General features: G+C 45.3%; 1 protein-coding gene across 1 annotated transcript in view; it reads left to right on the plus strand.

The window, feature by feature from the left end:
- The window catches only part of SLC1A4 (solute carrier family 1 member 4), a 32,337-nt gene extending 6,505 nt beyond the window's left edge, over positions 1-25,832 (plus strand). The window contains exons 4-10 of the mRNA XM_038750847.1: positions 14,410-14,452; positions 16,291-16,353; positions 19,741-19,907; positions 21,919-22,152; positions 22,721-22,915; positions 23,810-23,944; positions 25,572-25,832. Coding sequence (XP_038606775.1) covers positions 14,410-14,452; positions 16,291-16,353; positions 19,741-19,907; positions 21,919-22,152; positions 22,721-22,915; positions 23,810-23,944; positions 25,572-25,806 — 1,072 coding nt within the window. The 3' untranslated portion in view covers positions 25,807-25,832. The remainder of the gene's footprint in view (positions 1-14,409; positions 14,453-16,290; positions 16,354-19,740; positions 19,908-21,918; positions 22,153-22,720; positions 22,916-23,809; positions 23,945-25,571) is intronic.
- Positions 25,833-26,082: the final 250 nt, after the last annotated feature.

Consider the following 26,082-nt stretch of genomic DNA (forward strand, 5'->3'; position numbering starts at 1 on the left):
CAAGGCCATCGGATTGCCCCGCGTGAGGCTCACAGTCCTAATCCCCAGTTGACAGATGAGGCACAGAGACTAGTAATAATGATGGTATTTGTTCAGCGCTTACTATGTGCCAAGCGCTGGAATGGATACAAGGCCATCGGATTGCCCCGTGTGAGGCTCACAGTCTTAATCCCCAGTTGACAGATGAGGCACAGAGAATAGTAATAATGGTGGTATTTGTTCAGCTCCTACTATGTGCCAAGCGCTGGAGTGGATACAAGGCCAACGGATTGCCCCGCGTGAGGCTCACAGTCTTAATCCCCAGGTGACAGATGAGGCACAGAGAATAGTAATAATGATGGTATTTGTTCAGCGCTTACTATGTGCCAAGCACTGTTCTAAAAACTGGAGTGGATGCAAGGCCATCAGATTGCCCCGCATGAGGCTCACAGTCTTAATCCCCAGTTGACAGATGAGGCACAGAGAATAGTAGTAATGATGGTATTTGTTCAGCTCTTACTATGTGCCAAGCGCTGTTCCAAGTGCTGGAGTGGATACAGGGCCATCAGATTGCTCCACATGTTCAGCACTTACTATGTGCCAAGCACTGCTGTAAGCACTGGAGTAGATACAAAGCCATCAGATTGCCCCGTGTGAGGCTCACAGTCTTAATCCCCAGTTGACAGATGAGGCACAGAGAATAGTAGTAATGATGGTATTTGTTCAGCTCTTACTATGTGCCAAGCGCTGGAGTGGATACAAGGCCATCGGATTGCCCCGCGTGAGGCTCACAGTCTTAATCCCCATTTGACAGATGAGGCACAGAGAATAGTAATAATGATGGTATTTGTTCAGCTCTTACTATGTGCCAAGCGCTGTTCCAAGCGCTGGAGTAGATACAGGGCCATCGGATTGCCCCGCGTGAGGCTCACAGTCTTAATCCCTAGTGGACAGATGAGGCACAGAGAATAGTAGTAATGATGGTATTTGTTCAGCACTTACTGTGTGCCAAGCACTGTTCTAAACGCTGGAGTAGATATAATAATAATGATGGCATTTGTTAAGCGCTTACTGTGTGCAAAGCACTGTTCTAAGCGCTGGAAGGCCATCAGATTGGCCCATGTGAGGCTCACGGTCTTAATCCCCAGTTTACAGATGAGGCACAGAGAATAGTAATAATGATGGTATTTGTGCAGCTCTTACTATGTGCCAAGCACTGTTCTAAGCACTGGAATAGATACAAGGCCATCAGATCGCCCCACGTGAGGCTCACAGTCTTAATCCCCAGTTTACAGCTGAGGCACAGAGAATAATAATAATAATGGTATTTATTCAATGCTTACTATGTGCCAAGCACTGTTCTAAGCACTGGAGTACATATAAGGCCATCAGATTGCCCCATGTGAGGCTCACAGTCTTAATCCCCAGTTGACAGATGAAGTCACTGAGACACAGAGAATAATAATAATAATGGTATTTGTTAAGCGCTTACTATGTGCCAAGTGCTGTTCTAAGCACTGGGGGGATACAAGGTGATCATGTTACCCCACATGGGGCTCACAGTCTTAATCCCCATTTCACAGATGAAGTCACTGAGGCACAGAGAAATTAAGTGACTTGCCCAAAGTAACACAGCTGACAGGTGGCGGAGTCAGGATTATAACACACAACCTCTGACTCCCAAGCTCTTTCCACTAAGTCATGCTGTAATAGTAGTTATGATATTTGTTAAGCGCTTACTGTGCCAGGCACTATACTAAGCGCTGGGGTGGATATGAGCAAATTCATTCATTCCTGTATTTATTGAGCGCTTACTGTGGGCAGAGCACTGTACTAAGCACTTGGGAAGTACAAATCGGCAACATATATAGACGGTCCCTACCCAACAACAGGAAATCGGGTTGGACACAATCCTTGTCCCCCGGGCTCACATGGGCTCGATCCCCATTTTACAGATGAGGTAACTGAGGCACAACGAAGGGAGGTGACTTGCCCAAGGTCACCCAGCAGACAAGTGGCAGAGTCAGGATTAGAACCCATGACCTTCTGACTCCCAAGCCTGTGCTCTATCAATCAATCAATCAATCGTATTTATTGAGCGCTTACTGTGTGCAGAGCACTCTACTAGCTTGGGAAGTACAAGTTGGCAACATATAGAGACAGTCCCTACCCAACAGTGGGCTCACAGTCTAAAAGTCTATCTACTAGGCCTTACTGCTTCCTTGATAACTCAGCTCCTCCATCCCCGGCCTCTGCAGGTGGCCAAACTCAAGGCCCCGGCTCTCCCAAGCGCCCAGTCTGTGCAGAGGGAGCGCCCAATAAAGGCCGTGATCGACGTGTGGGAGGTCAATCCCCCGGAGTGGCTGGGAGGCTAAGGATTGCCCTGTCTGGAAACTGTTCAAGTTGCCGTTACCTCCTTATTTCAACATATGGCAAGGTGGAGTGCTTGAATTCCCTCTTCCTTTCAAGTCCAGTTATATCCCCGGAGTGGCTGGGAGGCTAAGGATTGCCCTGTCTGGAAACTGTTCAAGTTGCCGTTACCTCCTTATTTCAACATATGGCAAGGTGGAGTGCTTGAATTCCCTCTTCCTTTCAAGTCCAGTTATATCCCCAGAGGACTGGACGGCTTCCTTCCCCCCAGCGGCCCCTGGCCACCCCCCCCCCCACCTCCCATGTAGCCCCTGAGTGACCAGGTGACAATCCTCCCCTGGCTTTGAAGGTTGGCCGGCTAGGACATCCCCGGCCCCTTTTCCAGGACTGGACTGTCATTGTATGCAAGATTTAGGGGGACCTGTTGCCCCCAGGAGTGTCCCCTCCTGCTGTGCCCCTATTCCCTCTAAGTCTTGGGAAAATCTCATCCCTCAACAGTAGAGCCCTAGAGCAGATGACATATATATATTTGGGGGGCAGCGTGCGCTTGAAGTGTGAGTGCAGGAGATTAAGATATTTTCTGCCTTTCTGCTTTTCAAAGACCATAAGGAACCCACTATTCATATGTAACACCTTTCATTCTAGTGTTCGAAGGGCTGCAAATGATCTCTATCTGGACCTACTTCAAGATTTTTAACTGAATTTTTACATGTGGGGAGACTCAGTCCCAAAGAGGTGAATTGACAGATTCAGGCTCCCCTGGGTAGATAGAGGCAGACCTTGGACTGAGACCAGATGGGATAACCAGTCCTGAGCTCCATCAGTTCGCTTCCTGTGGAAGCATTCTTGTGCTCAGCTCACCAGAAGACCAGTGCGCTTTTCTGGCCAAATCCATCCAGGCACAGTGGCCCTCAACTGCTGTCCCGTCCTTGACTGTTGGAAAAAAGGATGGGGCTTTGCCACCTCACTCATGGGAGTCTTGCAGAAAAGGAAGTCTTTTAAAGAAGTGAAATAGAATGGTTCCAGCTACGAGTGCATGAGTCAGGAGAAAGGCCACAATCGTGCTCAGATTAATGTCTGGTAACAATAATAATAATAATTACTCTATTTATTTATTTATTTATTTTACTTGTACATATCTATTCTATTTATTTTATTTTGTTAGTATGTTTGATTTTGTTCTCTGTCTCCCCCTTTTAGACTGTGAGCCCACTGTTAGGTAGGGACTGTCTCTATATGTTGCCAATTTGTACTTCCCAAGCGCTTAGTACAGTGCTCTGCACACAGTAAGCGCTCAATAAATACTATTGATGATGATGAGGATGATGATGATGATGATAATGACTGTGGTATTTGTGAAGCACTGAACTAAGCGCTGGGGCAGATACATGGGTCCCACATGGAGGTTCACAGTCTAAGTAAGAGGGATCACGGGTATTGAATCCCCATTTTGCAGATGAGGGAACTGAAGCAAACAGGAAGTAAAGTGATTTCTCCAAGGTCACACAGCAGCCAAGTGGTGCAGCTGGGATTAGAACCCAGGTCCTCTGACTCCCAGACTCCCATTAGGTCACACTGTTTCCCTGATAATACTGCCGCTTATTCTAACTCTAACACCGCAGCGGGGGATTGTGATAACCTTCGGTGGTCTGGCGCTAATTTAGGTGTTCAATGGGGTCTTATAATGGGGTTATCTATATTTCAACCAAATGGGGTTAAAAAAAAATTCACCAAACCTTTTAAGTTGTACTAAATCTTTGACCCTGACAGAATCTTGCGAGGATGGGTTAATGCCAATTTTCTCACATTGTCAGCTTTTGTTTCTTCTATGTCTACTGTACTCTCCCATGCTCTTAATGCAGTGTTCTGCACCTTGCTCAAGTACTATTGATTGACTGAAGGGAAGAGGGTTGGGTAAGTTTGGTTTTTTGTTTTTGTTTTTGTTTTTTTTTATCTAGTTGATCCTTTCACCAAATTTGGCAAGATAAGACACTGGTAAGTTTCCAAGGATAGAGTGGTAGTGGTGTGGTGAAGACAAAAGTGAGATAACATGAAAACTCTTGGATATAAAAGCCCTAAATAGAAACTAAGGTAGCCAAACCTTCCAAAGCCCTTGCTAGAATCGGGTGTGGGTTGCCCGAAAGCTCTAGTGTAAGCCCTACCTGGCAGTGCTCCCTGGATCCAGTTATAAGTCTTTAAATTTTGTCCTACTGACTCTGAGTTGCATCTTGAACGCTGGAGAGATTCATGTATACCTGGGGCAGGGGGTGAAAAAAGGGGGACAGTAAACAGATGTCGTGGCGTAGCGGACTCAGGCCCCACAGAGGCCAGCATTTAAGTGATGTGAGGTTGTCATGGGCTTTGGTGAGTCTTGTTCAGTCCTTCAAGCTGATCAGTATACTAAAACAGATTGGCCCCAGGGAACACTGCCTCCCATCTGCTGTCAGATGAGAAGAGCAGGGTGGTTTTGTACAAAAGAAGCTTGAGTTCTGAGCCGCCCGAAAATGTTTCTTTCCCTAGCACTTACTTGCTTGTGAGCAAATATTTTGAAAGACAGGATTCCCAAGGGGAAGACACATAAATGGAGGCTTATTCTTCTTATCCACCTCCTATCCCAAGGTGCAGAGAACAGAGCATGGGAAAGGAAGACTCTCTAATTGAAAGAAATGAATGGTGCTACTCTTATTGTTTTCTGAGTATGAATGATTAAAGATGGTCCATCTTCAAAGCCTGAAATAAGTGAGAGTGAGTGGGCTTGGGGAGGAGGACAATTCCCAGGAACTTTGAACTTGGGGAATTTTGGGAGCACCACAGAGAAGATGACATTAATGTGTGCTTCTACCGCCTCAGCACAGAGTGGGATTAGGAGGGGGACAAAATGGTGAAGAGAGAACTGGAGACCCGAATAAAGATGAAATATTTCACATAGTTTCTCCATTTTCTCATTGAGATACAATCTTGTGTGCTTTCCTTAAACGTGATGTTCCTTTTCTTCTTTTTAAAGGTAACGGGCATCCAGCCCTGAGGCTAGAACATGGTCTTGGGACTGTGTTTGGGGGAGGTTCTTCATGACTCTCACCAACATAGCTGATGAGGGCTGAGGGCCGAGGGCTGATGACAGCTGATGTGCTGTGGGAGCTAGCCTTCTTAGCCTCACAGGAGAATTTGTTCCACATGAGAAGTTAATTCCCTTTATTTTTGCTACTTTTTTCCCCCCTCAAAACTAAGAGGGGAGGATTGTGTCTACCAGCTATATTGTACTCTCTTGAGCACTCAGTACAATGTTCTGCAAAAAGAGCATACCATTGATTAATGGGTTGAGATTTCCTAAGTGCCATGCAAATAGTGATGTCAGAAAGTAAAGGAAATTGCTTATTTATTTTGAATCAGGGGTATTTACTGAGCACTTAGCACTTGCAGAACACAATTCCAAGTGCTTAAGAGAGTATAATAAAGCAGAGTCAGTAGACCCATTCCCTGCCACAATGAGCTTACGAGTCTAGATGGGGAGACAGACATGAATATAAATAAATAATTTATAATTTATTACATATATTTAAAACCTGTCTTTCATCTTCTAGACAAGACAGTGATTATTATTAGCCAAGGTGTTTAAAGTGAAAAGGTGCCCAGGTCTTCTAGTCGTGCAAAGTTCGGTATCTCAAAAGAAGGAGTGAGGGACCCACACATACCCAATATTTCCTTACAGTTGCATCTTGAGTCTTATATTACAGGGCCCAGGAGTCAATTTCCTATCCAGGTAAAGAGATACAACCACTAAACTTAGCAAATTCGGAGACCTGAGTTTTGTGTCGAGGTCAGTTTCTATACCAGTTATCAGTAAGAATTTACTCGTGTGCCCACACAGGGACAAGGACCGTGCTGAGCATCCGTTAGAATATTTGTTTCATTCAGCAAAACTCTTTTTTAACATAAACGGGAGTTTATGTAGAACAAAGATGCAGCTAAACAAAAACTGCACAACAGAAAAAGTGTCCTATCATGAAGAACAGGAAGTGGTTTATAACAGTATAGTAAGACCCAAACAATGACAATTTCACAGGTAGCTGTGAAAGAGAAAGATCGAATGTATTTCTGAAAACTCATACTGGCTATGTGCAGTATTAGATTACAGCCCGTGTGAATTTAAGAAACAAAGTAAATTGTACCAAAGACTCTTTCATTCCCCACTGTGATCCCTGGGTCTGGAGTTCCAGCCGCCAGCCTTCAGAAAATGTCAAATCAGTGTCAGTTTTTGAGTGTCTGCTATGTGCGGAGCACTGCTGTAGAGGTTTAGGATTACACAATGGAAGGCAAATCAGTCAATCAATCAATCTCTTCTATTTATTGAGCACTTACTATTTGCAGAGCATTTTACTAAGTGCTCTGGAGAGTACAAAACAACAGAGTTGGTAGACACGTCCCGGTCCCATAGGGAGCTTACTGTCTAGAGTCAAAGATGTGGTCTCTTGCTCAAGAGGATTGTACAAGCTAACGGTGGATTCTGCCCCCAAAAGTATGTGACTTCTTGCTCTTGCCCTACCCGTGACATGGAACTCCTTCCCTCTTCACATCCAGCAGATCACTACTCTCCCCATCCTCAAAGCCCAAGAAAATCACATCTTCTCCAGGAAGTCTTCCCTGACTAATCACTCATCTTCCTACCCTATTTCCCTCTCTATTGCCCAACCTACACACTGGTGTCCTCACCCCTCCCCAATCCAACAGTGAATCTTTAAATTCAGTTGCTTCTTACTCTCTGTAGTTTCTTTTAATGTCTGCCTCCTGTCGCCCCCACTGCTAGTTTGTAAGCTCCTTGAGGGCAGGGATGGTGCCTTTTACTTCAATACTTTCTTGTAAGAAGTAAAAAGCCTGAAGGGCTTGGTATAGGGCTGTGCACAGACTAAGTGCTTAATGAATACCATTGATTCATTGGTTGGTTGACTATGGGACGTGATCTGGCCCACACAACCCTTCTTCCCACTCTCCCACGCCAATTGATCAGACATTGTGGGGAGTGCTCCAGCAGGGAAGTACCCAAGCCCCTCCTGGACCGTGACACCGGGCAGGAAAGCTGACCTTGGAGCCCCACTCCCTGAGATCAGTGTGGTAATGAACCGCCAAATCAGGGGATGAAAGCAAGCATGGTGTGAGTGAATCAGTGACTGGGAGGGCATGAAAGCCTACAGCTGGGGTTCCTTAGGCTTGTTTTACTGAGTTCAACTTTTTCCGGAAGGTTTATTGGCAATTACGAGCCCTTTTAGGCTGTTTATGCTGTTTAAGTGACTTGAAACTGGAGACAGAAGAGCAGGCTTAGCAGTTTTGAATATTTTTGGTTTGGCAAAGTAGGGCTAGGAAGCCCAAAGAAACAGTTATGCCTGCAGACTGATTTTGAGTTAAGATCTATCTGACATGGATCTCTGGCATTGGAAGTTCAGCCTTGTGCATGTCATATTACTGTGCATGTGTGACAGGCATTCCAGTGCGTCTCAAGGGAGAAAGTTGGGCTTTAAGAGATTATGAGATGGGCCACTCATTGGTGAAAAGTAGAAATGTGGGCAAAGGGGAACTGATATTCCCAGATGGATGAAGTTCAGGAAAAAGGAAGGCAAAATAAATATTTCTTGGAGATACTCTTTCAAAGGACAAGAATCTGTTCCCAAACAGGTTTGACAACCTACAGACCCTGCACTGAATTCAGCCCGCATTACCCATTTTCATGGCCAGTCTCAGATCAGTCCTTGGCTACTTTGGTACCATGCAGCCAAGCTAGAGCCGTGGAATAATAGCCCTTGCTCCTCCTAGGGGATCATGCCCACATCTGAGAACTGAACCCAGATCTTGATTCCAGGTATTAGTCTTTGGAAACCAACCCGAGCAATCAGCAGGAAGCACACTGACTTCAAAATGGAAGTAAGAAGTCTTTGATCGATCAGTGGTATTTATTGAGTACAATAAACAGAGTCCCTGCCTACAAGGAGCTTAGAGACTAAAGGGGAAGAAAGACATTAAAATACATTTCAGTGGATCTGTATAAAGTGATTTCCTTCAGTAACTCACGGGCTCTCTCAAATAAGCTTCAGGGTCTCTGCCCCATTTTCAGATTACTCAAAAAGCTCAATGTCCTAAATGATTTGTAATGGGACTTGACTTCTCAGTAGGCAACCACCCCCAAAGTAGACATTCAGTCAGATTTCAGATGAACAAAACAATAATAAGAATTGTGATGATGGCCATGCTGTCACCATGTGCCAAACCCTGAGGTAGATACAGGTTGGATGCTGTTCTGGTCACTCATTCATTCATTCACTCATATTTATTGAGTTCTTACTGTGTGCCAAGCACTATACTCATATAGGACTCACAGAGAGGGAGAGAGAAAAGGTAGTTAATCTTCATTTAAAGATGCGGAAACTGATGCTCAGAGCAGCCAACTGTCCCAGGTCACCCAACAGGCAAGTGGTGGAGCTGGATTAGAACTCAGGGCCCCTGATTCCTAGGCCTGTGCCCCTTCCACTAGGCCATGCTGCTTCTTTATGTGGAAAAAATGTTTAGAAAGCTAGGGTGGGAAATGTGATTACGAAAATGTAAAAACAAAGAAGTGCTAGCTCTAATACCATTTTTTTGGTTGCAAATTCTTAGCCGTATGTCTGTTTGAGTTTAATGATTTTCCACAACAAGCAGAATTCTCGGAAGATGTCCTTAGAGAATTGTTCTTTCTGGGGAAGATCATTAAACCCAAATTCTCTAAGGCCATCTTCCACAGAGGAGAAACACATTATGAACATGGGTAAATGGATTTGTTTTGGAGGAAGTGGTCATTTTGTTTTGAAACTTCGTATCTTTTGATGAATAAGCAGTGGGACAAAACATCAATTATGTCTCTCCTCTTACTTCACCCCTTCTCCTTCTCATTTCTCCTCTCCCTTTCCCCTCTCTCTTTCCCCTCACCTCTCCCCCTGCCTCTCTTTCCCTTTTTTCGTTTCCTTGCTCCTATTCCGTACTTTCAGTGAGTGAGGTGTCCGACACAGGGTGCTGGCTATTTGTATTTATTAAGAGTTTATTTTGTGCCAGGCACTGTACTAAGTGCCAGGGCAGATACAAGCAAACTGGGTTGGACATAGGCCCTGCCCTGCATGGGGCTCACAGTCTTAATTCCCATTTTACAGTTGGGGGAACTTAGGCACAGAGAAGTCAAGTGAGTTGCCCAAGGCCACACAGCAGATAAGTGGCGGAGGCGGGATTAGAACCCATGACGACCTGACTCCTAGGACTGTGCTCTATCTACTATGCCATGCTAGTGGGTAGATTGGTTTGGACAGCGTGGTACTGGAGTTGATACAGTCCTGGGAAGGAGCAACACTTTCTTATTGTTGCTAATGATTCCACATTTTTCTGAAAAACACAGAATTTGATTCTCTCTTCACCATCATTATTGTTAATGGTGTTTTCTGAGCACTTACACTGTTAAAGTACTGTACTTGGTGTAGAGGGGAAATTACAAAATAATAATAATAATGGCATTTATTAAGCACTTACTATGTGCAAAGCACCGTTCTAAGCACTGGGGAGGTTACAAGGTGATCAGGTTGTCCCACAGGGTGCTCACAGTCCTCATCCCCATTATACAGATGAGGTAACTGAGGCACAGAGAAGTTAAGTGACTTTCCCAGTGTGACACAGCTGACAAGTGGTGGAGCTGGGGTTTGAACCCATGACCTCTGACTCCAGAGCCTGTGCTCTTTCCACTGATCCGTGCTCTAAGATACAATTCCTGCCTTGAGGTTAACCTACAATCAATTTAACTGGGCAGGTGGGCAGACTGGGTTAGGGTTTCTCTGGAAAAGCTTTAGAAGTTGGAGGTGGGTTTTCAGATTTCTTTTAAGGGATGTACATTTAGCCCTGTAGGATTGGAGGAGAGGAGAATTAAAAACAAATCAATAACCAGTGTGTTTGATACCTTGGTCCTCCTCTACTCCCTAGCTGCTCTCAACCTGATTGTCATCTTTCTAAACAAAGAATAGTCAAACTTCCTTTTTTTGCCCCTGACAGCTAGAACTTTCTCTCTTCTCCAAGGTTGTTAGCTGACTTTTAGTTTCTCTGTAGACATTGTGGAACCAAAACCAGCTTAGAGCTCTGAAATAAGCCCCAAATGCCCCCGGCCCCATCCCATGAAAGAGGAAATCGATAATGTAAGGAGATGGTCAGTGGTTGCTATTTGCAGGCCTGCAAGTGGATGGACTTGATGACAATGCACCTAAATCAATCAATCAATCGTATTTATTGAGCGCTTACTGTGTGCAGAGCACTGTACTGAGCACTTGGGAAGTACAAGTTGGCAACATATACAGACAGTCCCTACCCAACAGTGGGCTCACAGTCTAGAAGGGGGAGACAGAGAACAAAACCAAACATATTAACAAAGTAAAATAAATAGAATAGATATGTACAAGTAAAATGAATAAATAAATAAATAGAGTAATAAATATGTACAAACATATATACATATATACAGGTGCTGTGGGGAAGGGAAGGAGGTAAGACGAGGGGGTGGAGAATTATTAAAGAATTATTTCTCCAGATTCCCAGCAACCAGAACTTCTAATGGAACCTGTTCCTTTCTGGAGGTTTGAGACTTGTGAACTCAGACCCTCACAGCAGGCTGTCTCTCCTGGAGAGGCCCACCTCCATTCCGAGAATTGTTTTCTGTTATAGGTTGGACAGGGAGAAAATTTTCTGTACTTAGTGAAAATAAATCCATAAGAACATTTCTCTATAGGGCTCTTTGATGCTCGACCTTTGAACCAAGCCATAGGAAGCTTCTTTGTAGCCCTGCTGGACCAACTTCCATCCTCCTTTTCTTTATTGTCCTCGGAATCTGGGACAGAGTTTACTTTGATGGAAAAACACACCATTTTTTTAGGGTCTGTTCTGAGGAACAGAATTACTTCTGGGTTCTGGCCACTGACAAGGACTCTGGGTTGGGAAGACACTTGCTTAAGCCTCTTTCCTCGCCTTTATAGGGCCAGCTGGGACAACCCAGGAAGACCAGCAGCATGGAGGCAGCAGGTTGTGTGGCAGTGAGGCAGTGAGAAGGGATATTTTGCAAGGTAGAGCGCGCGTGTGTGTGTGTGTGTGTGTGTGTGTGTGTGTGTGAGAGAGAGAGAGAGAGAGAGAGAATTGGATATTCCTTGTGAGCAGGGATGGATACAAGCAAATCAAGTTGGACATAGTCCCTTTCCATGTGGGGCCCACAGTCTCAATCCCCATTTTACAGACAATGTAACTGAGGCACAGAGAAATGAACTGACTAGCCCAAGGTCACACAGCAGACAAATGGCAGAGCTGGGATTTGAATTGTATTGCACTCTCCCAAGAACTTAGTACAGCATCTGCGTGCAGTTAGAGCTCAATAAATGATTGATTGATTGATTGGTTGCTCTTTTGCCAACCTGTGCCCCCAAATGAATGGTTCCAACTAGAAAATAAACTCATCAAGGGCCTGTCTCCCAACTCTGTTGTACTCTCTTGCACACAGTAACCTTTCAATAAATACAACTGATTGATTCAACTGGACCTCATTCTGCTAGGGGTTCCCCACAGGGGTAGCTGCTGGCAAACACTCCTGGCTCAGCTCTAAGCTGATAGTGGATAAGGAATAGAGCCCTTACTTGCTGTCTGCTGGGTGTAGAAACACTCCCAGACAAACCCATCTCTGATCATGTAATAGGATCTGGAGAATAAAAACATTGATTCACAAAGTGTAGGGACTCCCATGACTGGCTGGCCATACGAGATAAGAATATACAGCATCCCAGATAAAGCAACTTCTGGGAAAGTTGTTTCTGCTGGTGGTTGGTTGAGCAGACATTGCACGTGGCTTCACTTTTCCTCCTTCCTTATTGTTTGGAGGTGATTTCTCTATAGTTCTCCATTGAGCTGCTCTAGGGGTGGTTTGCTGAATACTCTGAAGGTCAGGAGACAAGGCCACTCATTCAGAAAGCCCTGCGGTTTTTGCTGTTCATTACTGCCTTTGACGACTGTGGAGGTTTGGTTAACAATAAACTATTTGACCTCTAAACTCCCCTCTAGACTGTTAGCTCTTTGTGGGCAAGTAACGTGTCTAGAAATTCTGTTATATAGTACTTTCCCAAGCACATAGTACAGTGCTCTGCTCACAGTAAGCACTCAATAAATGCCATTGATTGACTGGGAGTTGCTGATGCTCAAGGACACAAAAAGTAGGATGTCTTATTGGGTGAGGAGGCACTGAATAATATATTATTCTGTATGACCAAAACGTGAAGGTTAGCAGAAGTGGTTTAAAGTTTCACCCAGAAACATTAGCAGTTCTTGGATAAGAAGTACATATCAGGGCTGTTAACCAGATGAGGAAATAAGTGATAAAACAGCGAGAGGTAGTGTACTTGGAGGGAAGGGAGAAAAGAGAGGGAGGGAGCACATTGCATCAATGGGAAATACAGCAGATGATACACAGATGCTCCTTTGACTTTCTGGCCTCACCTAGGTGGGTGGTGGGGATGGGAGTTGAGGAAAGAGGTGGGAAAGGTGGAGAGGGGGAAGAGAATAGAGAGGGAGAAGAGTGGCCTAATGGTTCTCTAAGGTGTTGTTACTACTGCTTCTTCAAGAATGGGAATTCAAGGCCCTCAAGTAATTTCTTTCAATCTTTCCCGGATGAACAGTTCCAGGAAGCTTCAGTTCAAAGATTAGATCATACATTCCTTGAAGGTGGGGAACCCGTGCTTTGATTTCGGTGTACTCCCCCAAGTGTTCAGCACAGGCCTATCCCCTCCGTAGGCTCTTAATAAATAGCACTGATTTATGCAAAGACGCAGTTATCAGTCTGGAAGGTTAACTCTTGATTTGAAACTGACCTCTTTCTGGATTAGTTTATTTTCAGTCTTGACCTAAGGTCGGAGATCTCAAGAGATCATCTAATCTGTCCCTTCATGAATTAAATAATCTTTTGAGATCCTTTGTAATTTTGTGATTCTAGGGCTTCCCTGGATGACGGTAGGTGAAATGGGGGTGGGAAGACTGATCCAGCAACACCATTAACAAAGCGAAACTGGTATGCAAAATTTGCTCTTTCCCCTGGGCTCTCACTGCTGTTGCCAACCACATTATTCTTGGGGAGTGAGAGTTCCTCTTCCACCCTTAGTTTTCTTTGAGTGAGGCAGTGTAGCCTAGTGGAAGAACATGGACCTGGGAAGGTCTGAGGTTCTAGTCCCAGCTCTGCCCCTTGCGTGCTGTAAGATCGTGGCAAAGTCACTTAACTTCTCTGTGCCTCAGTTTCCTTATCTGTAAAGTGGGGATTCAGTACTTTATTTAGATAGTGAGCACCAAGTGGGACTGAGTCTGATCTGATTGTATCATATCTACCCCAGCGCTTAATATAACGCTTAATATAGTGCTTGGCGCATAGTAAGCATAAAACAAAATACCACAGTTATTATTACTGTGTTTTACAGAGGGTGCACAATGGACATAGGCCCAGTTCTCCTAGAACACGAGATTGCATTCTGGCACAATCTTGTGCTAAGGAAAACCCACACTTAAGAACTCACCAGTTCCCTGATGTGTGCTTATTCACAAACCATTCATTTTGACCCTGTGGCATGATGTGCCCAACAGGCTAGGATTGTCAGACCAACGTTCCCTAATTGCCTAACAACATTCTAGCCAAGAGGTATAATGAAAACAAGCATTATGGCAGACCTCAAAATGGGCTATGATGGCCTCCTCTCTGTCCTTGATGGGGCTGATGGTGATAGTAACAGTGGAAGAGGGAAGGAGGAGAAGACTGTTAACACAGAAACTGTAAATCACTAGCTTGCCCCTACTCTATCATTTGCCCGAGTAGGTGTGTGGAAAAGATGGGCATCTCTGTGGCAAACAACTGATGCAGTCATCAGGGAGAAAAGACCTTTGTGTGAAAGATTTTCCCCTAGATTCAGAAGCCTCAGGAGGAGAAGTATCCTGCTGTTTTGATTTTGTAAAATACCGATGGAAAAATGTCCCTCTTTACTTTTCCTACAGGAACCTCTTTCCTTCTAACCTCGTGGTGGCGGCATTCCGGACGGTAAGGCACAGATTTTTTTTTTAAAAGCCAGATAAGCTGTGGGGGGAAATGTAAGAACGGTTACTGGATTCTTACCTTTGCGAGCTGGGGACAAGGAAAGGTCAATGTTCGTTCACTAATAATAATGATTGCAGTCCTGGTTAAGTGCCTACTATCTGCCAACACTATTCTAAGCACAGAGGTGAATATAAGTTAATCAAGTCAGATAGTCATTATCCCACATGAGGCTCACAGTCTAAGAGGGAGGGAGAGTAGGTGTTGAATCCCATTTTACAGAGAAGCAGCGTGGCTCAGTGGAAAGAGCATGGGCTTTGGAGTCAGAGGTCATGGGTTCAAATCCCAGCTCCACCAATTGTCAGCTGTGTGACTTTGGGCAAGTCACTTAACTTCTCTGGGCCTGTTACCTCATCTGTAAAATGGGGATTAAGGCTGTGAGCGCCCCCCCCCCCCCCCCGCCCCGACAACCTGATCACCTTGTTACCTCCCCAGTGCTTAGAACAGTGCTTTGTACATAGTAAGTGCTTAATAAATGCCATCATTATTATTATTATTATGAGGAAAATGAGGTACAGAGAAATTCAGTCATTTTTTGAGCACTTACTATGTGCAGAGCACTGTACTAAGCACTTGGGAAAGTATAATACATCAATAAACAGACACTAAGTGATTTATCCACTAATCCACAGAGGTTTACAAGGGGATTTCCCATAGATATCCTTTAGTGGACCTGAGTCCTTTCTGTGAGCCTCATCACCTGTGTATGAGAGGCAGAAAGCTGAGGCCCAGATGCCTAGTAATCTTCATCACAGGCCTATCAGTCCTCTTCAGACTGGGCTGAATCAAGTTAAAGAGATAACTTGAGGGAAGTGTTAACTGAGCACACTTGTGGCTTCAGGACACGCAACATTGAAACAGCTGATGGAATAAGCAGCTTTATGCCGGCAGCAGTTTTTTCCCTTTCTTTTGTCACCTCAAACAAAGAACCACCCGGTCACTCAGGTTCTCTGAAAATGTGACAGGCTATCTCACAGGTAGCTTGTGGCACAGGTGGCAGGTAATAGCCTACAGTACAGAAACATTTGAAGTTCTGAAGTCAGATAGGAAGACAGTGAAATTTCTGAGATAATCAAGTACTAACAAAAAACTCGTCTTTGCTGGCTGAGCTAGGAGAAGATACCTATTTCTGCCTCAGTTTGGAGCAGGAAGAAAAAATCTCAAATTAGGATTTCTTTTTTTACAATGGTATTTGGTAAGTGCTTACTATGTACCAGGCACTGTACTAATCGGTAGGGTAGATACAAGCTAACCCAAGCTAATCAGGTTGGGCACAGTCCATGTTCCACAAGGGGCTCAAAGTCTTATTTCCCATTTCGCAGATGTGTTAAACTGAGGCACAGAGAAGTGAAGTGACTTGCCCAAGGTCACACAGCAGATGTAGCAGAGCTGGGATTAGAACCCAGGTCCTTCTGACTCCCAGATCTATCCACTAGGCCACTCTGCTTCTCACCTAAATATCAAATCATAGGAGTTGAAGGGAAAACAGAAGGTGCAGTTTAGATTTAATCTTTAATGGAAATGATGGGGCATCAAGTAAACTTTATGGCACAGTAAAATCCTGTTGAGATCAATAGCATTAATAATACCTTTTTGTTAAATAAGAACAGTTTGCAGTTCTCAGAGAATCTTGTTAGTCTAACCAAGGCCCCATTGCCTAGCTAAAGCTCATTTGAGATAACTATACAAAACTGCTTTTAAAGTGTTGTTAATGTTTCTTTTCCTCGAATCTGAGAACTGTGAAAACTAAAGCATCTTTAATGTTAATTTTTTTTTCTCCGCAGTATGCGACTGAATATAAGACAATCATCAAAAACACAACCTTTGGAAATGTAACACTGGAAAAGGTAAAGACCACTATAAAACAATCCACTGCTTTAAACTTTAAACTTTTTTTCTTAACAAAACCATGGAAAATTAGATGCTATGTGTTCTTTACGGTGATTAAACTGGTAAATTTGCTTGGGGCATGTGGTGTTCCAGGATTATATGTATTTGGTTTCTTTGGTGCTGGGCACAATTAAACTAATTCAAGGGGTTTTGCTTATAAACCCAGCCAGTTGTACTGGCCCTGGGTGAGTGTGGTCCAGAGGACGGCCACAGTGGTTGCCAGTGACCGTGACATCCCTAGTTGGCTTTAGATAAAGCAGAGGATGGTTATCCTCATCCAAAAGACCTGGTCTGGTACCTGGAACTCAGAGCACCTGAATTCTAGTGCCCAGTTGTGTGCTGATGTGCTGTGGGACCCTCCATCCTATGCCTTTGCTGTACCTGGCCAGAAATCCACTAAGGGCCATTTGGGGTCCCTGGGGGGACTGAATCCAACCCATAGGGCCTGTGAGTCCTAAGCCTTTGAATTGGCAAAAAATAGATTGGATTAGGCATTATAGCAGCCCCTTATCTCTTCTCCTCCTTGCCCTTCCCCTAGGCTTAGAATGAGGAAGTGTGGTACCGAAAGCCCAGAACTAAAATGACCTAGCCTCAATTCTGAGGAAGGGCTTGCACTTGAGTGCAGTAGCTTCATTCATGCTCTCTGAATACACTGCGGGAGGCTAGGCCCAATTCCCAGTAGTCCACAGGAGCCAAAACATCTGCGTGGCAGAGAGAGAGAGAGAGATTGGCACACCTCCAGTTCATCTTGGGATCACTTTCCATCCCTCTCGGTCAGAACTGCTCCCTGGGCTCTTCTTGGATTGGGGCCAAGTTGGGCATGGAGGAGTCTGGATCTGGTCATGTTGGATTTTCGGCCTGGGTGAGCTGTTACTGCCAGTATTCTCTAGATAAGGAGTGTTTTCTTCTAGGAAATAATATCTGTTAAAGTGTTTGTCTTAGTTTGGCTATGAGTTCCCTGAAACCTCTTTGGTTTCTGTGCTTCTATAGCTGGCAGTGAGAATCACAGTTGGAAATCTCAAACCCCATTTGGTCTAGCTTTCATTGTCAGAGGGCCAAATTCTGCTTTAGTACTGTAACTGATTCATTAGATTCCTGTTTCTTTTCTCTCTCTTCTTAATTATATCTCTGGGCCAGGAGAAGGAACAGGATGAAATTGTTTTTCACACTAAGGCCACAGCTAACACTCAGATTTTCATCTCCACAGATCACAAAGACTTTGAGAAGTCAAGCAAGCAGGGATGTGTCTAAAGTAACAAAGACAACAATGGCATTCTCACTGTAGAATCACCCAAAAGGCAAATAAATCCTCTGACTTGAGAATCTACATTAATATACTTGAAGCGTATAAATTGAGTTATTTGAGCAATTCTTATTATATGTGCTAAAGGTTACAGCTAAAGCACAGAATTAACTGTTGAATGCCGTTTAAAAAGTTGCTATTTTTTAGAGTGGGTTAAATCAGCCTAAAGAGGGTTCTTAAGGATGGCTTAATTAATTCGAGGAGCAGCTCAGGCTCAGGCTGGAAAGAGCTCAGGCTTGGGAATCAGAGGTCATGGATTCTAATCCCGACTCCACCACTTGTCAGCTGTATGACCTTGAGCAAGTCGCTTAACTTCTCTGTGCTTCAGTTACCTCATCTGTAAAACGGGCATGAAGACTGTGAGCCCCACGTGGGACAATCTAATGACCTTGTATCCCCCCAGTGCTTAGAACAGTGCTTGGCACATAGTAAATGCTTAACAAATGCCATATCATCATTAATGCTAATTAAGTGGTGGGCTGGATTCATCTAATTGTAGTACAGATTACTGAGTTTCTGGGACCGCTTAAGCTTTGCTTTTCAACAGGGATTCCTTCTTTTTGCTTTGTTAGACTAATTCATGGAATATTCAAAATGGAGAGTTTTGATTTGTCCTCTTCATCTCCATTTCTTTCATGTAAGACATCTTTGAATACTTAATGAACCAAAGGTCTACAGAGATACCCTTTTTTCCCCTGAAATGTGGACAATTCCCAACACTAGCTAACTTCATTATGCATTCAGCAAATCAATTTCTTTGGTTGTGAGGATGGGGCAGGTTCCAGTGGCCCACACCTCTAGTGAATAGAGTTCAGTGACAGTTTCTGCTCTGGAATAAGGAGATGGGGAGCTCAAAGTCACCAGATTATTCCCAACTGCCCAACTTCACTTTGCTCCATGGCGATGACGACATAGAGATTGACTCCAGTTGCTTTTGGGCCCAATATTTTTCAAGGGGGGAGGATTGATCAAACTGGAGTGGTACTCTGCGGATGCAGATACCTACTGCTCTTTTTACGAGATAGGAAATCAATCAATCAGTTGTTAACGGATTTGTATATAAGTGCTGTGGTGTTGAGAGTGCTTAAAGACTACAAATCAAGTACCAGGGTGATGCAGAAGGGAGAATGAGTAAAGGAAATGAGGGTTTAGTCAGGGTAGGCCAGGAGAGTCTCTGGAAAGCAGCTTCAGACTTTCAGATCTCTAGACCACTCTCCATGTGCCACTACTGTGCCCTCATCCCCTGCGCTGAAACTGTCTAAATTCCTAACTGCCACTCAACTTTGACTCTTGTGCTCCTTAAACCTGATCTCCAGCTCTCTTACTTTACCAATGTTTACTTAAATTAAAACTTTTCTTCCACTGAGCTGGCCCTTGACTTCCCAAAGGAGACCTTTCTGGTGCCAGTTCCACAGAAGAATTGGTGTCTTCATCTTCTTTCTCTCCATGTTGGTCCCATTGTTGTTCTTAGTTTCTACTGTGTCCCATCACACACTTCTGTTAATTCTGGCAGCCCACTGCTGCCTCACTGCTGGCCTCTGGAAACACTCCAGGTGAGCACAGCTAACCAGTGCATAGTAGAGTGCCTGTCACAGAGTAAGCACTTAACATATACCATTAAAAAAAAAACTATCTTTCTCCCTCCTCTACTCCTACCATACCATCTCACCTTCCTGGTTCAGCATGCCCTAGCCAGATCTTTCCTTTCCTTTATCCTCCTCAGCCCTCTACAATCTCCTTGCCCACCACTGGCCTTTTGATCTCTCCATTTCTAGTATCATTTGATGTTTCATCAGAGCCTTTGACAACCCTGCCCTCTAGATCAAGGGGTAAGGGGCCTGGCAACTGGCCATGAAATCTCTTTGAAGATCAAATGGAAATAAAACATGAATTGTTGGGGAAGACCCAGGGAGCACGGGGGAAGTCACGGTCCAAATTTCAACCAGCAGGAGGGCAGAATCCCCCTGTTGGCAAATATAACATCCTGTTCCGTTTCATCATCTGTGCGCAGCCTGACAGCTATTCCCCTTTGACCCCACAGATCCCCATTGGCACAGAGATTGAGGGGATGAACATTCTGGGTCTGGTCCTGTTTGCCCTGGTCTTAGGAGTAGCCTTGAAGAAGCTGGGCCCCGAAGGAGAAGAACTGATCCGTTTCTTCAATGCCTTCAATGAGGCAACAATGGTGCTGGTGTCTTGGATTATGTGGTATGTCATCACACTCCTCTGAATGCTCGTCCTGCTGAGTGGCCGATACAGGAGGGGCCTGGAGCTAGCCAATAACCTTGTAATTCAAAGATCAAATCAACTTCCTTCACCTTGGCTTTTAACTGAAATCAATCAATCAATCAATCAAATTTATTAAGCTCTTACTGTGTGCAGAGCACTGTACTAAGCGCTTGGGAAGTACAAGTCGGAAACACATAGAGACAGTCCCTACCCAACAGTGGGCTCACAGTCTAGAAGATGAAGGCTTTTCACTGTGTATCTTTCATTCACTGGTAACAAAGGATTTTATCATATTAACCTGTAAGCTTCTGGTCCCTGTGCCTTGGAAGTTAGATGGGAAGGGGGAAGCAGAGAAGCAGTGTGGCCTAGTGGATAGGGCTCAGGCCCGGCAGTCAGAAGGACCAAGGTTCAAGTCCCAGCTCCGCCACTTGTCTGCTTGGTCAAGTCACTTCCCTTCTTTGTGTCTCATTTACCTCATCTGCAAAATGGGAATTAAGACTATGAGCCCCATGTGGGACACAGATTGTGTCCAACCTTGTATTTATCCCAGCACTTAATACAGTGCCTGGAACATAGTAAGCACTTAATAAATACCATAAAAAAGGGAGGAATGAATTATGATAGTCAATATTTAACACGTGAAAAAGGCACTTGAAAATCATTGGCAACTGTAGCTACAGTAGATTCCAGAGAATAGAGGAGAAGGAAAGTCATGCCTACAGTCCTTGGTGTTTCTCTTTTCTGAGTTTTTTGGGTTTTCTTTTATGTTCTTTTCGAGAGGGAGAGATAGGGATGTTTGATTCCACATTCTGAAACATAGGAATGAGTGTCAAGGAAGGCATCCATCACATAGTTTCTCCAGGCATCCTGTGCCACAGTTGGAGAATCTTGGCATTTCTCATGTACTTCAATAATAATTATGGTATTTGTTGAGCGCTTACTATGTGCCAGGCACTGTACTCAGTGGCATTTATTGAGCCCTTCCTATGTGCAGGATCTTCTTTGTTCATACAAAATCCCCAACGACTCAAATTTGAGTCTTCTTAATTTGGCTTTCAGGGCTACTTGCTGGCTGACATTCTTTTTTTAATGGTATTTGTTAAGTGCTTACTATGTGCCAGGCACAGTTCTAAGTGCTGGGGTAGATACAAGCTAATCATGTTGGACATAGTTCATGTCCCACGTGGGGCTCACAGTCTTAATTCACTTACAGATGAGGTAACTGAAGCACAGAGAAGTTAAATGACTTGCCTAAGGTCACTCAGCCGACAAGTGGCAGGGCCGGGATTAGAACCCAGATCCTTCTGACTCCCGGGCCTGTACTCTATCCACTAGATCATGCTGCTTCTCTACATGGATCTTTCCTAATCAGCACTCAGAGTACTATTGTCCCAGGAAAAATTCAAATAGAAATTCAGATTTCTATTGAGGTCAGCAGTCCCCCCCTTCACCCAACAGTACTGGGGGGCTGGAGGACTAGAGGAAATGGGAGGGGGTGCAGTCAATCAATCAATCAATGGTACTTATTGCACGCTTACTGTATGCAGAGCACTATACTAAGTGCTTGGGAGGTTACAGTACAACAGAATTGGTAGATACTTTCCTTGACCACAAGGATCTTAAAGTGGAGAGGGGAAGACAGGTATTAAAATAAATTACGGACATGTACATCAGTGCAGTGGGATGAAAGTGGGGTGAATATCAAGTGCTTAAAGGTGCTTAAAGCCCAGGTGCTAAAATGCTTCAATACGGTTGAGGCTGATACTAAACACAGCTCTGATGCCAGCCCCAGCTTCACCTCTGGCTCCTTTTGTCCTTGGGCAAGTTACTAAAAATTCAACCATGTGGACATCAGCTTCCCTCTCCATAAAATGGGAACAGAAACCAATGAAAAGACCTACAAGTGAGTGCTTCAAACTTTCTGAAAAGATGCCTTAGATGGGGGTTCTCAAGTCAAATTCCTTTCTCAAATGAATTCTCATGTGTGCAGGTACGTGCCCATTGGCATCATGTTCCTGGTTGGGAGCAAGATTGTGGAAATGAAAGACATCGTCCTCCTGGTGACCAGCCTCGGGAAGTATATCTTTGCCTCAATTCTGGGCCATGTCATTCATGGAGGAATCATTCTGCCACTTATTTATTTTGCCTTTACGCGCAAAAACCCATTTCGATTCCTGCTCGGACTCGTCACCCCTTTAGCAACGGCCTTTGCGACTTGCTCCAGGTAAGTAGGCCAGAGCCAGGGTAAAGTGTTGCCAACTCAGCCCAGAATGGTTTTGTGTGTGTCTAATCCTGAAACCCTTTTGGATCTCATAAATCCAATCCTCCAACCATTCTAACCCAGAACATTCTGGCACTTTCATGGGGTGAAGACAATAATATTTTGGCCCATTACTGACCACAGGATGCCCATAAATGCTGCTTTCCTTTTGCCAACCTGTCATTTGTTTGCTGTGTGACATGAAGCAAGTCGCTTAACTTCTCATTGCCTCAATTTCTTCTTTTGTGAAATGGGGATAGGCCCCAAGTGGGACAGGCACTGGTCCAATCTGAGTAGCGCTGCACAAATAGCACAATTATAATTGTTTTTAGGTGGATTGATCATGTCTAGATAGACCATGTCTACCAGCTCTGTTGTGTTGTACTCTCCCAAGTGCTCAGTACAGTGCCCGAGACACAGTAAGTGCTCAGTAAATGCCACTGATAATTGATAGGTTGATTCTGCAATAGACTGGCCTGGCCAGAACTGTTTCTTGGCTTTGCTCTTTTCATCTCACTTTACCTATCACCAGCTCTGCTACCCTGCCATCAATGATCAAGTGCATTGAGGAAAAGAACGGCGTGGACAAGAGGATCAGCAGGTTCATCCTCCCCATAGGGGCCACCGTGAACATGGATGGAGCGGCCATCTTCCAGTGTGTAGCAGCGGTGTTCATTGCTCAGCTAAACAACGTGGACCTCAATGCAGGGCAGATCTTCACTATTCTGTGAGTCAGTCAATCAGTCGTATTTATTAAGCACTTACTGTGGGCAGAGCACTGTACTAAGGGCTCGGGAGTGTACAATACAACAAGACCCATTCTCTGCCTACAGTGAGTTTACAGTCTAGAGGAGGAGACAGACATTAATATAAACAAATAAATTACAGTTATGTACATAAGTGCTGTGGGGCTGGGAGGGAGAATGAGTAAAGGAAGCAAGTCAGGGGGATGCAGAAGGGAATGGGAGAAGAGGGTTTAATCTGGGATGGCCTCTTGGAGGAGATGTGCCTTCATTAAGGCAGGAAGAGGAATTGTTTGTTGGATGTGAGGAGGGAGGGCGTTCCAGGCCAGAGGCAGGACATGGCCATGGGCTCAATCTCAATGAGTCCTAGCCCTCAGAGGCTAGGTTTAGGCTAGTCATTCCAAGGCCAGCGAGCCCTTCCACACCCATTTTGGCTCCCCGAGTTCGGGAGTCAAAGAGATATGCCTGGGGTCACAGTTTTCATTTGCATTCTGTGTATGTGTATGTGCTCATGCATGCTTGTCAGATTTGAATCTTCACAGTGGTTCCTGTGTCAATCCACTGTGAAGGCTCAAGCTGAAATTGACAAGTTTGCCCCCTGCACAACAAACATCCAGGGTCACTGTCAGTCAATTAGTGGCATATATTGGGCACTTACTGTGTGCACAGCACTGTATTAAGGACTTGGAAGAGTACGGTGCAACAGAGTTGATAGACACGATCCCTGCCCTGAAGGAGCTTACAGTCTAGCAGAAGAAGGGTAACATCGTGTATGTCAGGAATGCCAGCTCGTTGGCCTGGTTAAGAAAGTTTTCCTGCCCCAACTGCCCAGTGCATGCAGTTGAAACAGGACTGAATCCCGTTTACCATCCCCTTAGTGTGACTGCTACTGCGTCCAGCGTGGGGGCGGCCGGAGTGCCCGCTGGAGGGGTGCTGACCATTGCCATTATCCTGGAGGCCATCGGGTTGCCCACCCAAGATCTCTCCCTGATCCTCGCCGTGGACTGGATTGTGTAAGTCCCGAGCCACTGGACCCTGGGAAGAGAGGGAGGGAGGTCAGTGCTCTGAGTGCTGGTCTGGACCAGCCAGGCCAGACACGGACCAGGAGGATGGAACGAAGGGGTGGACTCTATTATTGTCAGGCAGGCAGCTCAGAGCAGCTTCGGGGACACAGGCCTCAGGTAGGTGCTGGCGTGGATTGGGTGGACAACCTGACTCGCTAAGCCAGGGGGAAGAACCCATCCCTCGCTTGGCTTCTCACTCGAGGCCCACTCAGAGGTATCAATCAATCAATCAATTGTATTTATTGAGTGCTTACTGTGTGCAAAGCACTGTACTAAGTGCTTGGGAAGTACAAATTGGCAACATATAGAGACAGTCCCTACCCAACAATGGGCTCACAGTCTAGAAAGTGGGCTCACAGTCTAAACTGTGAGGAGAAGAAGCAGGGGAGCCCACAAATACCAGGCAGCAAATAGTCATGACAACAGTGTGAACTAGTGGTTAGAGCACAGGCCTGGGGGTCAGAGGACCTGGGTTTTTATCCTGGCCCTACCACTTGTCTGCTTTGTGACCTTGGGTGAGTCACTTAGTTTATGGAAGGAGCCGACAACTGGAAGTCAAGAGGTGGAGTACCAGCTCTGCCTCTGGCCGACTGTGTGACCTTGGACAAGTCACTTGACCTCTCTAGACCTCAGGTTCCACAGCCTCAAAATGGAGATGATAGATTGTGATTCCCATATGATAAAAGAACTGTGTCGGATCTATATCCTTGTAATCTAAACCAGCCCTTGGCGCCAAGCAAGTGCTTATTAAATGCCATAATTATGTACATCAGTATTGTTATGAGGATGACAAAAATGAAATTTTGAAGGGGGTTGGGGAGAGGGCCTGAAGCAGGGGTCTCGAGAGAGTACCAGTTACACAAAGCACAGAGCTGGGCTGCCATTTGTTCCAGTCAATCAACCAATTGATCAATCATATTTGAGTGTTGATGTGTGCAGAACACTGTACTAAGTGCTTGGGAGAGTATAGTATAACAGAGTTGGTAGACATGTGTCCTGCCCACATGAGTTCATAGTCTAGAGGGAGACCGGCAGCTCCCAGCTCTGTCTACACTCGGGGAAAATCTTCACCAGGATTGATTGAATGCCTTCTGTGGGCAGAGCCCTGTATTAGACTCTGGGGAAAGTATAGTATAACAGAGTTGGGAGACATGTGTCCTGCCCACATGAGTTCATAGTCTAGAGGGAGACCGGCAGCTCCCAGCTCTGTCTACACTCGGGGAAAATCTTCACCAGGATTGATTGAATGCCTTCTGTGGGCAGAGCCCTGTATTAGACTCTGGGGAAAGCTCCCCTATAATCACCTAACAAGGGAAGTTTAGGGGATGGGTCCCCTTTACCGGAAGAAGCTTTCGTTGGAGGAACTGATTGGAAGTGGAGTTGGCTCTCTTGGATGTCCATGTCCAGTTTTGTTGACTCTCCAAGATGTTTATTTTGTCCTCCAAGCTAGCTTGGGCTTGGAGAACAGACGTCGGGATAACGGGCTTCCTAGTCCGCTGTCCCGGCGACCGGTGCAGAGGGAGCGGTCCGAGGCCACCTTTCGAGCCTGCAACTCTTTACTTTCACTGTTGTACAGGGACCGCACCACCACCGTGGTGAATGTGGAAGGGGATGCCTTAGGAGCGGGCATCCTCCACTATCTGAACCAGAAGGAGACGAAGAAGGCAGAGCAGGAGCTCAGTGAGGTCAAAGTGGAAGCGATCCCGAACTGCAAATCAGAGGAGGAGACATCGCCCCTGGTGACGCACAGGAACCTGGCCTCTGCCCCCTCCCTCGTGGCCGAATCAGAGTCGAGAGAGTCAGTTCTGTGATCACCGTTGAGGCTCTGGCACGGAGGCAGAAGATGCTTTTGGCTGGACTTTTGCACTGCCGTCCTGGACCAGGGGCTTGTAAGACACTGAGGCCTCATTGGAAATGCAGTGGATCGACCCCCCGTTTAGTGTAGAGGCCTTGTGTTGGGGTGTATGGCCCAAGCAGAGAGGGTGGGGGGTGGGGAAGGGAGGGTGGTGTCTTTCAGAATGTTGCCAGGCCTCTTTCCAACTATATCTGAGTTACTGTGGCTGGGTGTGCTCAAGGGCAGTTAATTG

Source organism: Tachyglossus aculeatus, chromosome 9, assembly GCF_015852505.1.
Source record: "Tachyglossus aculeatus isolate mTacAcu1 chromosome 9, mTacAcu1.pri, whole genome shotgun sequence".
NCBI classification, from domain to species: Eukaryota; Metazoa; Chordata; class Mammalia; order Monotremata; family Tachyglossidae; genus Tachyglossus; species Tachyglossus aculeatus.